The 16,540-nt window shown below is 33.3% G+C and overlaps 2 protein-coding genes across 3 annotated transcripts; both read left to right on the forward strand.

Annotated features, from left to right (window-relative positions):
• Positions 1-2,048: 2,048 nt before the first annotated feature.
• Positions 2,049-3,162, forward strand: LOC125873035 (uncharacterized). Its single transcript, XM_049553878.1, has 2 exons — positions 2,049-2,244; positions 2,932-3,162. Exons 1-2 carry the CDS (start codon positions 2,086-2,088, stop codon positions 3,157-3,159), a joined length of 387 nt encoding a protein of 128 aa, XP_049409835.1. The 5' UTR covers positions 2,049-2,085; the 3' UTR covers positions 3,160-3,162.
• A 7,301-nt stretch (positions 3,163-10,463) lies between these two features.
• Positions 10,464-16,155, forward strand: LOC125873011 (uncharacterized). Of its 2 annotated transcripts, none has more exons than XM_049553852.1 (4): positions 10,464-10,836; positions 12,852-13,092; positions 13,508-14,186; positions 14,403-16,155. In XM_049553852.1, exons 2-4 carry the CDS (start codon positions 12,865-12,867, stop codon positions 15,902-15,904), a joined length of 2,409 nt encoding a protein of 802 aa, XP_049409809.1. In that variant the 5' UTR covers positions 10,464-10,836; positions 12,852-12,864; the 3' UTR covers positions 15,905-16,155. The 2 variants fall into 2 exon arrangements, with proteins under 2 accessions (XP_049409809.1, XP_049409810.1); XM_049553853.1 differs by lacking the exon at positions 10,464-10,836 and adding an exon at positions 10,975-11,122.
• Positions 16,156-16,540: the final 385 nt, after the last annotated feature.

Below are 16,540 nucleotides of genomic sequence, written 5' to 3' on the forward strand. Positions count from 1 at the left end.
CCTATAAAGATCCTCTGACCCACAGATAGGAGACAAATCTGTTATAGAAGAAGGATAAACATGCTGGCACAACAATAAGCCTGGTTTCTGCAACATCATTCTCAATTTAGTTTATAACACACAAGTGGTGTCTAGAGAGAATGAGTATACACACATCTTACCCTTACCTAGTGTAAGATAGAGAGGTTGTTCCTGACAAATGAAAAAGGTAAAAGTTTTGGTGAAAATTATTGTTGAAAGGAAAGGTACCGACTACAAATACAGTAAAGATACGTAGATAACCCAAGTAAAAGAAACAAATGCCGTAACAAATTTGAAGCATAAGATAGATTCTCAATCTAGTGTAGCTAGTTTAAAAAGCAAAATGTTTCAAAAGAAAAAAAAAAGTTACTATCAAATCAACTACGACTTGTAACTAAAATTTATTTTGCACCGTTGATAACGGTATATATAAGTTAAATCGATCTTTCAGCTTGAGCCTTATGTGGATTTAATTTGAGTAAATAATTAATATTGTCCATATCAAAGCCGTATAATCCGAAATTTACGATTCAAGTAGGGCATATGGGGTTCTTGCTTTGAGTTAGTTATGTCATATGTGTTTGTCTACTAGATTCCACTATCATCAAAAAGTAAAAAAAGAAAAAGCTGATGATAATATATCATGTAACATCAAAACAACACAAAAAAAAAACAAGAAAGTTACCAAATTAAATTCACCACCTTTGGTTGAAGGAGATTAAATCCAAGTTGGCTAACACAAAGAAAAAGCAAGTATAGGTGAGATTTGATAGACGTATGACGTGGAAAAAGGAATTGTTCCATTAATATACCAGTGGAAAACCTATATACGCAGCAAAAAAATGAGGCCGGAGCAGGGCGTAATGTCATGATCCGTCACTTTGTCATTCTATTTAAATATAAAATTAAAGCATAATTGAGCTAGCCTGAGGGGAGAAGTTTAAGTCCCACTTTGAGTTGTGAGTTTCTAGAATTCAATAATTTTAGTTCTATACTTTTGGTAATTTCCTTAGGGAAGTGCTAAATGGCCAGAAAATTTGGCCAGAATTTGACTAGAAAATTAAAAAAACTATAAAAAAAAATAAAATTTTAAAGATATTAAAGTTAAAAGGGTAAAAATATTTTAAAAGGTAAAATAACATAGATAAAATATCATTTTGACCAAATTTTCTGGCCACAAAGATTTTTCCATCTCCTTTTTCTTTACCTGAATTATTGTATCACACGTTCACCTACACCTTTAACCTAGTTAGACAACTATAATTCTTTTTCCATTTTTATCTGAATTATCACGATCTACTGAATTATATGTATTTTAATATATAAATTATGATAATTCAAATAGGAAAATGAAATAACTAATAGTTAGAGTGTGAAACTCACAAAAAATATAATACTCTCATCATCTCAATTTTTGTGAAACCTTTCGAATCACAAGATTTAAATAAGTCTTTCCTTAACCACAACTTTTTAATATATTTTTTAAATATCTTAAATTATCAATTCCTGTGACTTATAATACTTTTTACTTAATTTTCAAATATATAAATTTTATTTCAAAATTAAACCATTCAACTCTCGACATCTGAATAATGCCACATAAATGCAACAGATGAAAACGTTCAAATATATTTTTGATCATTATCTATTAATTATTTCTTTTACTAAATATGTATATTAAATTTATAACAATTTAATTGAAGACATTATCCTATAATAAAAACCTCATAAAATTTAAATTTTGAATCCACTTAATTCTACAAATACATATAAGATACATATAGAGAGTGAGTGATATCAAGTCATAGAAAGAACATAGAAACATGCTCACGTGAAAACTGTATAGAAAGAAGGCCCCTCCACTAACTAATAATAGTAGTTTTAACATATGATGGCAACAAACTCAGCTTCAATTGCCATCTTCTGACTTTTATAACCCCAGCACCAATTTGAAGAAAAATTAAAGGACCATACATACCAAATTACCAATAGATGTTTTTTCTATAAATAGTGAGGTAAGTAGCCAGAGTGATACTTATAACTTATTAAGAGAGAAGAAATATAATGGAGAATAATAATAATAATAATAATTCTCATGATCAATATGGTAGAAAAGTGATGAAGGATGTCTCTCTTCAGGAGCTTAGAGAGAGGCTTGTTGAATTTTCTAGAGTTAGAGGTTGGGATCAGTATCACAGTCCTAGAAACCTTCTCCTAGCTTTGGTAAGCCACCTTATTTATCGTTCAGAACGAGTGTGATCTTATTATAAATACATATTTTTTTAAAATTCTTTTGCCTATATACATAAACATCTGTTGCATGTTTCTTTTTAGTCTGTTTCAAAAAATGTTTTTTTGATTTTTTTGTAATTCATTAATTTCAACTTTTCAAATAACATGCTTAAAATCACAAGATTAAAGGATATTTTGGTACGTTCTACGTATTTTTAGTTTAAGACCAAAAGAATCAAAAGCTTTTTATATTTTTTTTAAATTTCGTATCAAGTTAAAACTAGACAAATAAATTGAAACAGAGAAAGTATGTTTGTTGACATTTTTAGTGATTTTTCACATATATATATTTATGTTCATCGTCTAAATACTATGTTTGATTGACCGCGTAAATATACTATGGCTTAATCTGCTTTAGTTTACGTATATATAGTTTGAGCAAAAAACATTATTTGAACCCACAAAATTCACTCTAGATTGAAAAATAGAGTACATATATATGTACTTGTTGAACATATTCTTTCGTAACATGTGGTATGATATTATTCGTTTTAGGCCAAACATATAAGATATTGTCTGTTTTAGACCAAATAGAATATAAACAATATGTGATTTTGTTCGCACACCCATCAACAGTATACCTTAGTCATTTGTTTTTTTAAAAAAATTGTTGAACAGGTTGGAGAAGTGGGAGAGCTATCAGAGATATTTCAGTGGAAGGGTGAAGTTGCAAGGGGTTTACCTAACTGGACATCAGATGATAAGGAACATTTGGAAGAAGAACTTTCTGATGTTTTACTCTATTTGGTTCAGCTAGCTGATGTTTGTGGACTTGATTTAGGTCAAGCAGCACTTACTAAGATTGTCAAAAATGCTCAAAAATACCCTGTTACTAAACCTACTTAATTATCACAAATTAAGCTAGCTAGTGTTATCTTATTGTCAGGGTGTGTCCTTTTTTTGAACTTTTAAGTTATATATGTTTAAGCACTTAATTATGTAAGATATATTTTATACCATTAGCCATTAGGTCCCCCTAAAATATAGCTACATGTATGTCTGATCTAGAAAGTAAGACAGGTTATCTATGGTAATGTATGAGAGTTTTGTGGTAGCCATCGAGTTCAACTTGTTTGTTCTATCTTTTTTTAAAAAAAATTGTTTCAAAAAGAATTTTTTTTTTCTTTTTTGATATTTTTTAATTTCAATTTTTCACATGATCAATTTAAAATCACAAAATTAAAGCATATTTTGATATATTTAACATATCTTTAATTTATGATCATAAAATTAAAAAAATATTATTCTCAAGCTCTATGTCAAGTTAAAATAAAATAAACAAATTAAAACGTACATATTCCATATAATTTCTTGGTTACATAAGAATTTTCACTCATATATATGGGGATAAATTTGAAAGAAGATGATTACAATATATATTCTTAATTAGGTAAGACACCTATTTATATTGAACCTAAATAAAAAGATAACAAAATGATCTTTCCATTTCGATTTGTTTGATCTATTTCTTTTTAGTCCGCTTAAAAAAGATGATCACTTCACATGACGTGTTTAAGACCATAAGAATAATTATTATTATTCCAAAATAATTATTCTGGATATATGAAATAACTTATCATATCGAATAAATAATCCAAGGACTATCTAATAACTCCAACAGACCAACCAAGCACAAAATAAAATAATTATGCATTTTATCTCGAGACTGTTATTCATTATACCTCACACCAAACAACTCTTAAAAAATATTTTAATATATTTAACATATCTTTAATTTTAGATTACAAATTTAAAAATTTCTTAATTCTTTAAATTTCATACCAAATCAAAGTCAGATCAAGCTATTCAAGAAATATCACTTGTTATAAAATTGGACATATTACAAATTAAATATTACTACAAAAAATAGAAAAGGCTACTAGTTAGATGCATGACAACTTCTAATCTAACCTGAAGCATTAGACCCCTTGTTTAGAGAAAGAGACGTTCACTTTGCCAACCACCTTAAAAGATAAGGGAAAGAAATTGGTTGTCCTATCTGCTACTAAGCTTTTCAATTGTCAATTATTTCAGAGTTGATTTTATTATATTAAAATAAATACAATTATTTTTTAGTAACGAAAATTTCTCACTTTTATTTTAGTGTATAAAAAAAAGTCGTTAAATTATATTTTCTAATTAAAAAGTCAGTCAGTTTTGTCTAATTTATATATATATATATATATATATATATATATATATATATATATATATATATAAAAGAACTTACGTAAATCTACTAGTTTGGGAGTTAATTATTTGGATATACTCTAGTTTGCAATATCATGTATCTTACTAGATTTTGGTGCCTTCAGATACGTTCAGATACATGTATCTCGGATATATGAGATCAAATTTAGGTGTAATTTGTTCCAGATATATTGTATTCAAGTGGATACATAGCAAATCTCGCTCGCCTCTCTTCCATCTCGCTCACCACTTCCCATGTACATATAGATACATGTATCTAGTGTGATTCACATGCATCTAGGATACATACGAATCTCACTCGCCTCTCTCCCTATTTTTGTGTATCTGGTAGCAAAAATGCATGTATCTTAGTGTAGAATACGTAGAAAGCTCTTAATTAGTGGTGAGATACGTGATATTTTAAAAGTATAAGTAATTATAATATATATTGTAGTAAAGTATGTCTAATTACGTAGTTTTTCAACAAAATAAAAAAAACCACTAAGAAAAATAATGAAACATTTTCACATTTATGAGGATTGACTATCTGATCCTGAAAGCATCAAAGCCCAATCCATTTCTCCCCTCTTTTGGACGTAAGCCCACTGAAATATTCTTACCCAGCCCAATCAGCTTTTCTCCTCTGTGTGGACTGTTAAGCACTTCTAAATTATACCCAAGGGCGTTGAAATTGGATGATTTTGAACTTTTGACTCCAACTTGATTCATGAGCGTGTAACTTGTTAATTTTTTTTAAAAAAAATATTTCCATGATCTAAAGAAGGTTAAAATCTCAAATCTCTGAAGTCATTTTTGTAAATCGACATAAGTCTTGTATGCCACACTCTCAAGCTATAAACTAATAAAGGTTCCTCTTGAAACTTGGACAAATTTCTTATTTAAAAAATATTTGACATGTAACGTTAAACTCGGCTTAACCTTATTTTCTTAGGATATGGAAAAAACAAAGAAAAAAAAGGTAATTTGATTTGTCACCGTTGTTATTCTATGTTTGATTAAATTAATCAGATTTCGTGCTAATCATCAATCTAAAATTAATTGATGCTAACAGCTAGCTGGAGTATATATGTTAGAAAGTAATTTATGAGCTAAAACCTCCATCAATGGAGGGTTTGAAAATGAGAAAATCATAAAAGAACAAAGCAAAAATAAAATTTGTGTATTGAAAATATCTTCACTCATCATTTTATAAGGTTTGTAATTGATACAAAATATTCAATCCACTAAACTGCCAGTTAATCGTATCCTAACAAATTAACAACCAACCAATCAATCAAAACATTAGTATCTAACTAGCAACTAATCTACATGGTGAATAGTAACATTATTCTATGTTTGATTAAATTAATTAGATTTCGTGCTAATCATCAATCTAAAATTAATTGATGCTAAGAGCTAGCTGGAGTATATATGTTAGAAAATGAGTTATGAGCTAAAACCTCCATCAATGGAGGGTTTGAAATTGAGATAAGAACTAATGTCACTTAGAAGATCATCTCTATGGTGGGAAGCACCAGAGTCCACTACCTAATCTCCTGAAAAAACGCTAGACATTAAATAAGTAGTCCTATTTGCCATGTTTCTATGAATCTCATGTGTGTCCTTCGATTTAAGACATTCACAACTTGACGAGGGTACTACAACATCATACTTGTCACGTCCCGAGGCTACCCCTTGACGTAACACGGGACCTAGGATCACGAGTGACCCCAAGCTAACCCTGTGTCTGGCATATTATAAGCATACTATAAAAGTTACTGAATAAAACATGTACTATGCGGAAGCTAAAACAATGGATAATTTAAAGTGGGGAAAAACTCAACTAGTCTGAATATGTAAAACATACTAAGAGTTTAGTGATAACTGAAACAATCACATAACAACTCAAGTTGAATCTACTACTATGTTTGAAAAGCCTCTAACTGAGTTGAGTTGTTGGGACATGCCCTCCAGCTAACTCTAACAAAACGGAAAACTGAAAGTAAAGACTAAAATGAAGCATGTCTATTGTCCTCGAATTATGAGGACTCACCACTGAATCTGCTGAATGCGGACCGAGAATTGATCTAAGTGTGATGTGGATGCTAAGTATCTAAACCTATATATGTAGCGCAGAGTATGCGTCAGTACTTGGAATGTACTGAGCATGCAAAATGTATTTATTAAGCTGAACAAAGCATTACTAAGCAATGCATGCAATAATCTGAACATAATATAAATACTGAAATATAACTGAAAAGCAGAGCTAAATGCAATGACTAAGTGCTAATTATGAAGATAATATGTTGAACTATAAACTGATATAAATGCTGAAAACCTGGTCAATGCACTAAAAGTCTGACTGTGGGATCTACTATTAACCGACATAAATCACGTGAGCTAAATATGAAGTCCGATGTATACACCCCATCGAGAGGACCCAATAGACCTTGCCAGGGGTATAAAGGCATGATTGTTCGATGTATACGCCCCATCAAGAGGATCCAATATACCTTGCTAAGGGTATAAAAGCATGAATGTGGCGTGATAACTAAAGATGATGCCCAACAGATGAGACTTATAATCCTATGGAGGCACGTATTTCTAGGACTATGAGGGTACGCTGAACCCTAGTCCAACTCGGTGCTAAATCTACTTCCATCTGAATATGTATATGACCGAAATGTAACTGAAATACTGAATAGCTCAAAACTGACATGCTAACTGAGAATGCAACGTTTATATGCTAATAAAATGACATTCAAAATCTGAAGAATGATTATCTGTTTAACTGACCTAAAAAGTGTAATTCATGAACTAAGAGAATCTACACAACTAGGGTTCTGAGTTCTATGCATGGAATTATATTAAATTGTTAAGAAACAAGTTATTTAGATCAAGAGAACATAATAATAAATCTTGAAAATCTAGAAACCTTAGGTCTGAACAGTTTATGAGAATCTGAAGAACTAACTGGATTTTAGGGACCTAATGGGTGAAAGAAACCCACTAGTAAAATCCCACATACCTGGTGACAAAATTCATCGAGAAATTCTTTAGATTTCGGGGATGAACCTTGAAGAACACTGCTGCTTGTTCTTGAAAGAAACTGGCGCCTCTTTCTCCTCTTTTTGTTCTAATTTGGATGATTTTTGAAGAATAAGGGTTCTGGGTATGTCTGCTAGGTTATTAGACTTATTCTGAATAAAACGACGTAGTTTAGTCATCAAACGACGTAGTTTAAGTGCCCAAATGCATAAGGAAAACTCTAAAATGACCCTGACCTAAATGCTGACGAAGCCCATCCACGGAGGAAACAACGGTTCGTCATTTGGACTACCAGCCATCGTTTGGGGTCGTCGTTCATGTTCTGTCTGATAGGGCTTCACTAAAATGAGCATAACTTTTTACTCCAAGCTTGGATTTTAGCAAACTCATTGGCGTTGGAAAGATGATTCAATTATCTTTAATTTGATAGGTCATGGTCCACCTAATTCTTTCTGTGCTAAAAGATATGACCGTTTGAAATTGACCTAGCAATTAATTTCCTCTGAATAACTGCTGACCCTCACCTACGGTCCGTAGGTCCAACCACGGACCGTACTGATCGACCGTGGGTGGGATCAGAGACACTCAAAATTTGGACCCCAACAACGGACCCCACATACGGTCTGTGGGTCCATCGACGAGCCGTGGCCCACAACCGTATGTCTCATCTATGGATCCTGAAATCCCCTAAGTCTAGGACTGAACCACAGAACCCTACCTACGGTCTGTGGTTCTACCTATGGTCCATCGGTGGCTTCCGTTGGTTCTGACACCAGATCTTAGAAAACTGCATTTTTTATATTTTCTCGAATTTGAGGTGTTACAATACTCATTCTAGAGTTTTTTTGCATAACATAAACTGAGACATAATCAGTACCTTGAGAGAGAGAGAGAGAGAGAGTCATAATCTCTTTATGTAATTGATAAATCCTAATTCGATCGACCTTGCCAAATTGTTCCTTCAAGTCTTCCCATACCTTGTGAGCACTTATAGCATAAACGATCTATCAGAAAAGTTCCTCAGCAATTATGTTCATCAGTCATGAGAGAATAATGGTATTGCATGTCTCTCACTTCTCATAATATTGTTCTTTGTACAATTCCTTCGAACATGCACCTATCACGAATTTAAAATTCCTTTTTCCCAGAAGTGCAATCCTCATAGATCTGCTCCATATTGCAAAATTTATCAGATTCAGCAAGTTTGATAATCACAAAAATTGAAGTATCAGAGGGACCTCTGAAACAAGGATGACTATAATCGATCTTCGTTGTTTTCATGTATGGAATCTCAACAATTTAAAGTGCGAATCAAAAAATTAAACAAAATGCTAGCACATTCAATGTCGCTGGCTCTGATACCATGTTAGACAGTGAGTTATGAAGCTAAAACCTTTATTAATGGAGAGTTTGAAACACAGAAAATCATAGAAGAACGAAATAGAAAATAAAATTTGTGTATTGAAAATATCGTCAACCGTTACTTTGTCTGTACATCATCTCCTCTATTTACGGAGGCATATAATTGATACAAAATATCTTATCCACTAAACTGTCAGTTAACCGTATCCTAACAAACAACAACTGACAAATCAGTCACAACATTAGTAACTAACTAACCACGTGGATAACTAACTCATCCACATGGGTGAACAATCACATTATATTTCAATAATATACTTCCTATTTTATTATTCGCTCCAGTTTTAATTTGGTTGTCCTATTTTTTTTTAATCCATTTTAAAAAAGAATGTCTTTTTTCCTTTTTGATAATTATTTAATTCTAATTTTTCACATAACACGTTTTAAATCTCAAGATTAAAGATAATTTTGATACATTTGACATATCTAATTTAAGATTACAAAATTCAAAAGTTCTTTATTTTCTTAAACTACGTGTACAAATCAAAATAAGATAAACAAATTGAAACGAATAAATATTTTATTTGATGTAAAGTGAAAACTACTTCCATATCATGTCAATCCTAACGCGTTATGCCTTGCACTTTACCGTTAACACCACCACCAACGTTCCCTTAATTATTTTTTCTTTCCTAATTTCTCATGATAATGTACATGAATAAATTATCATAACGTAATTAAGCTAAATTGATTATCCATATTGGGGATTTATAAGGTAGTTCATTTATATGGTTGCATACAATTTGACGTTTCTCTCTCTCTTTCTGAATTTTGAACATGTAATAGTATAATTGTACTATTTTAGTCATTTAAAATTTTGAGATAAACCAACATTAAATCCTTCCATTTACAACCACTTTCTTGTCGATGATTAATTATTCGAATCTTGAATAAAAAATTATGTTTTAAGGGGAAACTAATTTAACAAGAAAATCAACCAATCATTATGACAACCCAGATAAGAAATAAATATCTATTGCTTCATACATTAAGTTTATTATATTTTAAAAATAATATCTTATTATTATTTACTAAAATATTTTTCAAATCAATATCAATCAACTTAAAAATTTGTGATAAAGTATCGAAAACAACTTTAAACTTGACCCAAATTATTAGTTTCGTCTTCGAACATTTGACAGCCTTATAAACACTTATTACTTGACTAACTGAACTTAAATACACCTCCGATCTTACAACATTAGTGAAATACACCCCTAAATTCTCGCCAAAGTTTATGGGTGTCTTCAACACTTTTTTGGAATTTTTATTAAGAGTCCATACTTTTATAAGAATTTGAGACCATTTGTTGTGTCGTGTTGTATATTGGGGATATATCTATTTTAATTAGTTAAGTAAAATAATGTTTTTATGGTAATTAATAATTTAAAGATGAAATTAATAATTTACGTCAAATTTAGAGGTGTTTTTAATATTTTTTTAAAAATTAAACAGTATTTATGATTTATGAATGGAAAGAGGACAAGGATAGGGGTGAGAATCTAAAAAGTTGATCCATTTTTTCATACAGTTGATCACCAAGAAAAATCCAAGAATAGATATAATTGGGGAAGATAGATCCAATGTCTTGACAAATTCTATGCCTCTCTCTTCCCATGTCAGTTACTAGAGTACTAATTATTCTTCTCTCTCTCTTTCCATCTTCCTTTGTACATACATAGTGGCCCCAGCAGATCCGGAAAGCTCCATTCTTTCCGCATTTTCCCTATGACATTGTACCATCTAACAAGCATCTTTTTCTCCACACCATTTTCTGTAAAGTTTCACTTTCTCTCTGAGTTTCTTCTACTCTGATGGGTTTTCTTGGATTCTTTTCGTGCTAGCAGGGAGCTAGAGCTAGAGGTAATCTTGAATAAGAGATATATTTTGCTGGGGTTTGTTTTTTTCCCAACCTGTTGCATTTTCAAGACTTGGGTGTTTGGTAGTTTCTTGAAAGTCTGCACTTTGATGATAATCTTGGTGGATTTCTCTTGCTGGGGTTTGTTTTTTTCCTAAGCGGTTGCATTTTAAAAACTTGGGTCTTTGCTAATTTCTTGAAATTCTGACCTTTGATGATAATCTGGTGGATTTCTCTTGCTGGGATTTGTTTTTTTCCCCAAGCGGTTGCATTTTAAAACTTGGGTCTTTGGTAATTTCTTGAAATTCTGACCTTTGATGATAATCTTGGTGGATTTCTCTTGTTGTGTTTGTTTTCTTTCTCAAGCTGTTAATTGCATCTTTGTTTGTGTATTTTTGCTGTGTTGGGATGTTGATGTTTGGGTGTTTTTTATCTGTGCTCTTTGTGTTTGACTGTTGATTCTTTCTGTTGGATCTGTGCATTGTGATATTTTTACCTTTAGTGGTTTTGTTCAGAATCTTTTGTTTTAAGTGCTTTGATTTGCCATTTCTTTATCTGTATGACTGGTGATGTATGTTTGTTTCTGAGTTTTTGAAATCTAACTCAAAAGTCAGATTGGTTCACCTTGTGTTGACTGTGACCCCAAAGAAGTTCTTCTTCCTCTAATTGGTTGTTGGATGAGTGGATGTGTGACTTTGTATTGCCAACGGCTAATAATTAACCGAATTAGCATTTTCAAAATTTTGTTTGTTTCGTAGAACTATCTCATTAGCTCCTTTGTCGTGATGCGAATACTCTGAATTAGGTAGATTAGTCTTCCGGTTCCTTGTGCAAGGCCTTTAGAAAAAAATCGTGCGCAGTTAACCTAAAGCGAACAATCTGCCTGTTCCATCTATTTATCTGTATGACTGGTGACGTATGTTTGTTTCTGAGTTTTTGAAATCTAACTCAAAAGTCAGATTGGTTCACCTTGTGTTGACTGTGACTCCAAAGAAGTTCTTCTTCCTCTTATTGGTTGTTGGATGAGTGGATGTGTGACTTTGTACTGTCAACAGCTAATAATTAACCAAATTTGTTAGCATTTTTAAAATTTTGTTTGTTTCGTAGAACTATCTCATTAACTCCTTTGTCGTGATGCGAATGACTCTGAATTAGGTAGATTAGTCTTCCTGTTCCTTGTGTGAGGCCTTTTGAGAAAAATCGTGCGCGGTTAACCTAATGCGGACAATATCACAGTATCTTCTTTTAGTCTTCCCGTTCCTTGAAAAAGTTGGGGATGGCCTGATGGAAATTTTACTGTAAGATATTGAAGTTGAGGAATAATCCTGCTTTATATGGCTAATCTACCTAATTCATAGTTGTTCGCATCACGACAAAGGAGTTAATCAGATAGTTTTACGAAACAAACAAAATTTTGAAAATGCTAACGAATTCGGTTAATTATTAGCTGTTGGCAGTACAAAGTCTTCTTGTTCCTTGTGTGAGGCCTTTTGAGAAAAATCGTGCGCAGTTAACCTAAAGCGGACAATATCACATTATCTTCTTTTAGTCTTCCCGTTCCTTGAAAAAGTAAGGGCATTGCCTGATGGAAATTTTACTGTAAGATATTGAAGTTGAGGGATAATCCAGTTTTATATGACTAATCTACCTAATTCAGAGTCGTTCGCATTGCGGCAAAGGAGTTAATGAGATAGTTTTACGAAACAAACAAAATTTTGAAAATGCTAACGAATTCGGTTAATTAGTAGCTGTTGGCAGTACAAAGTCTTCCCGTTCCTTGTGTGAGGCCTTTTGAGGAAAATTGTGCGCAGTTAACCTAACGCAGACAATATCACAGTATCTTCTTTTAGTCTTCCCGTTCCTTGAAAAAGTAAGGGCATTGCCTGATGATGGAAATTTTACTGTAAGATATTGAGGAATAATCCAGTTTTATATGCATGTTTACATTATATGTTATATTGGGTCATAGGCAGGGGTCAAAGAGCAGCACATTCTAACTCTTTGTCATGTTCTGTCCCAGGGAGGAGGTGAAAATGCAGTGCACTAATTATCGTCCAGGATACTACTACCCAAGAGATAATGTTGTCAGCCTTACGGGTAATTCACAGTCAATACCCCACAGTGATATCGCCTGCAACAGTAGTAGAGCCTTACATCTTGCATTTCCTCCGTTTATGGTAGACGAGAGCCAGGATGTAGTTTATCAGAAAAAAATATTGAGACAGACAATACTCAAACACGATGCAACATTTAGATATCAGGTATATACATGGTCTTACCTTTGGCTAGCCTTTGAAACAGATTATTGCCATCTTGACGAAATATTCAACCAAGTCTTCAGTTTGTTTCATGTAAATGAATTGCACTTATATATCCTTTCATGTTTCTGGAATTAACTATCCTGATTTATTAATTTATAACTTGCTCTTTGTTGTGGATTACAGTAAACCTTTCATAAATGCTACTAGATTTGGCGCTTCTTCTACCTATATATTCTCTCTTGAGCATTTTGTTTTCTTTTTCTTTCTCCATTTCATTTCATCCTTTCTTTTGAAGAATGTAGCGTATTTGATCAGTTTTGGTCTTGAGCAATGGTGACCTTGGGAGTGCTTCATCACTTGGTGATTCACTTAATTGATCATGATGGAGCAGAAGTTGAATTGTGTTTTCTTTCAGGTCAATGAGCTGCATCGCTTATATGGAAGACAAAGAGAATTAATGGATGAGATGAAAAAGAGAGAACTAGTAGAAGATCATATACACTTGCAAGCATCAAAGGCAAATACTTTTGTGTCTCTGTTTAGGTCTGACATTTCTGAGAAAACCTTTAGGCACTCAGTAAATCTCACGAGCATTGAACCATATGCACCAAGTAAAGAAATGTTTCAAGATCCCTTTAGTTCTGGTGCTGGTAAGACTGTGCAACCTGGAGGTGACTGTCTTTCAGGTCAAAACATTTTAAACGAATGCAAGCCATCATCATTTAAGGACGACACGTCAAGGAAGAGAATGTTGGACCTTGAACTTCCGGCAGAAAAAGGCATTAATAATGAATACAGGGAGCAATTTGAGGAAGAAAATCCTGCGGCTAAAAAGACAAATATTTTGATCTCAGAACTTCAACCTCAATGTTCTTCGAAAGTCAACCTTGTTGCCTCTGGAAACTCTTCCAGTTCTCCCTCAAGTTGTAGGGGTACCTTTCTTTTGTTTGACCTGAATGAACCTGTACAGCCTTTTGAGTCAGATTGTCCAAATTCGGCATTTGAATCGAATAACATTCACGAGGAAATTAGGGACAGAGATCTGGATTTATCCGGTATGGCACGTGCAGAATGCTCAACTCTGAATAAAGAAGGTATCCTGAATTTCCCTTGAGAAAAGATTCTGATCATAATTCTGAAGATGCCATCATGCTCTTTTCCTTTTATTGTTCTTGCACAATACCTGATTTTATTTCTTATGTTGCATCAGTTATTTCCTAATGACTGGCTTCTCCATAGGATTACAGCCTTTCTATCTAAAAGCTATTTATAGAATGAAGTTTCACAATTTTTATTATATGCACTTTCAGGGAGAGATGAAAGCAACTTGAAGTCGTTTGATGAAGTTTCTTCTGTTGGGAGAGCACTTCTTCCATGTAATCAACCAGCATCGTTGCCCTTAGAAAATGTAGACAAGATTCATGCTGAAACCACAACTGATAAATCACTGGTGATTTCCTCTTGGAGAGAATTTAAGCAGATTCCTGTTGCAGCACTTTCATGCTTTAATACTGATGCATCATTCAGCAAGAGTACTGAGTCCTCTATTAGGAATTCTAGTCTCACTGTAAAGAAGTTAAATATGGACCTAGGTCCTGCGTCCACTCCAACTTCTGGAAGTTTGACTTCTTGCTTTATGCAGCATGATGCAAGTGATAGTACAGGTGAACACATTGCTTCTGTAAAAGACCACAAGTTTTCAGACTACACTAGTTCTGGGAACGGCATGGACTTGAATTTGACACCTTCTACCCGTTTGTCTGACTGCCAGTCTGCACCATCCTTCGACATTTCCCATCTTAATTTCCCTGAAGGCAGAAATGTAGAGATACATAAAAATTCTGAGGTTCCTGACAGTAACATGGTTCCTAATTCAACAGCTGAATATAGAAAATGCACCAGGGATAATCACCTTGTAGGTTCTAGAATTGATAGCAAGCTTTCAACAGCTAATATTTGCATCGACTTAAACTCTTGCATCAAAGAAGATCTAAAAGGTCCAAGTGAAGCAACAAAGTCTACTGCAGAAAGAGATCTAAAAGGTCCTGTTAGCCCAGAAAATAAGGAGTGCTCTCCACCTAGAGGAGATTCTCAGGACATTAATATCAGAACATCAATCCATTTGCCAAGAAGAGGCCATGATGATCCAATCGAGTCTGACACGGTTGCAGCTGATATACTTGTTTTTATTTCATCATCTGTGGTCCACAGGTACTCAAAGAATGCCATTGCTGAACCGTCTGAAACTTCCAGCAACTGTCTACGCGGGCTTGCTGAAGTTGCTACTTCTTTGGCAAGTAGTCAAGAGAATGAAGTTGAACAATCCATGGAAGTCCATTTCGGGCGCGATGTACTTCTTTCAGAAAGGACTGCTTCAAGTCGGATGAAGCTTAATCTGAGAAAGGGGCACATGGATAATAGTCTTAGTTACTTGAAGGTTGCAAAAAAGAAGGAAAAAGGCATTGTGTGTAATCAGCCAAGGAGGGGTCAAGCAAGGAGGACAAAGGATCAGAAGGACCTTCAAGCAGATGTCTTACCTGCAGTGGAATCCCTTTTGCATCAAGTAAATGAAACAAATGTTGCTTCAAAACCCAGTCCATGGAAAAAAACTCCGAGTAGGACGAGTTCCAGAGGTAGGAGACGGTCCAATGATGGAGAGAGAACAATGTGCTCACTCCTACTGCAGCATACTTTGGATAACAAACATGGGATCACAGACAGATTTTTGAAAGGCTGGGGGGTGACAAAAAAGCGGCAAAGGACTCGGAGAGCTAAGTCTTATGTGTCTCCTCTTTTCTTAGCTGCTGAGTAATTTAATGGAGAGTATATTTCTGGACTAATGTATTTATAGTACAGGAAGTTGACTGCTAGGCTTTTCTTCCCCTTTTTTTTAGTACTGTTGGAGATATTATGTACATATATTTAGCCAAGAATGCATATAGAATACTTCAATTACTCCAATGGAAGTGTTCATATTCAAGTTACCAATGGTAGAGACAACCACCCTTTTGTTCATAGTTGGTAACTTACTTAACATTAGTTTGGAATGAACAACTTTTTCTTTTTCTGAGTTTCACAACAAACCCCTAGTTCTTCTTGAAACCATTTTTATTTTTTTTTTGTATTTATATTCACGTTGAAAGTTTGCATAAGGAAACAATAAGTATTTACTAAAATGGCTAGAATTTATGACATTAAATTCAAATAATATACACAATCTAATGAGTTTATGGTCAATTGATGGCCATAAAGAATAATTTATTAGTTTATGGTTTCAGGCATTCTAGTCTAGTCTTTTGAGTGAATCCTAAGAACTTTCTTAAATCAAATTAAATGATATGTATTCTCTTTTTAGTTCATATCTCTCTTTAGATTAATTTATTTCGATTGAAACATGGGGTACAAATAAATATATTTCCAGATATATACATATTTGTTAATCTCTTGG

The sequence above is a fragment of the Solanum stenotomum genome, chromosome 8 (assembly GCF_019186545.1).
Source record: "Solanum stenotomum isolate F172 chromosome 8, ASM1918654v1, whole genome shotgun sequence".
Lineage (NCBI taxonomy): Eukaryota > Viridiplantae > Streptophyta > Magnoliopsida > Solanales > Solanaceae > Solanum > Solanum stenotomum.

Coding starts and splice junctions, on each gene's coding strand:
- LOC125873035 (XM_049553878.1), top strand. CDS start 2,086: ATGGAGAATAATAATAATAATAATAATTCTCATGATCAATATGGTAGA. Junction 2,245..2,931: donor GAAACCTTCTCCTAGCTTTG/GTAAGCCACCTT, acceptor ATTGTTGAACAG/GTTGGAGAAGTGGGAGAGCT.
- LOC125873011 (XM_049553852.1), top strand. CDS start 12,865: ATGCAGTGCACTAATTATCGTCCAGGATACTACTACCCAAGAGATAAT. Junction 13,093..13,507: donor ATGCAACATTTAGATATCAG/GTATATACATGG, acceptor GTTTTCTTTCAG/GTCAATGAGCTGCATCGCTT. Junction 14,187..14,402: donor CTCAACTCTGAATAAAGAAG/GTATCCTGAATT, acceptor ATGCACTTTCAG/GGAGAGATGAAAGCAACTTG.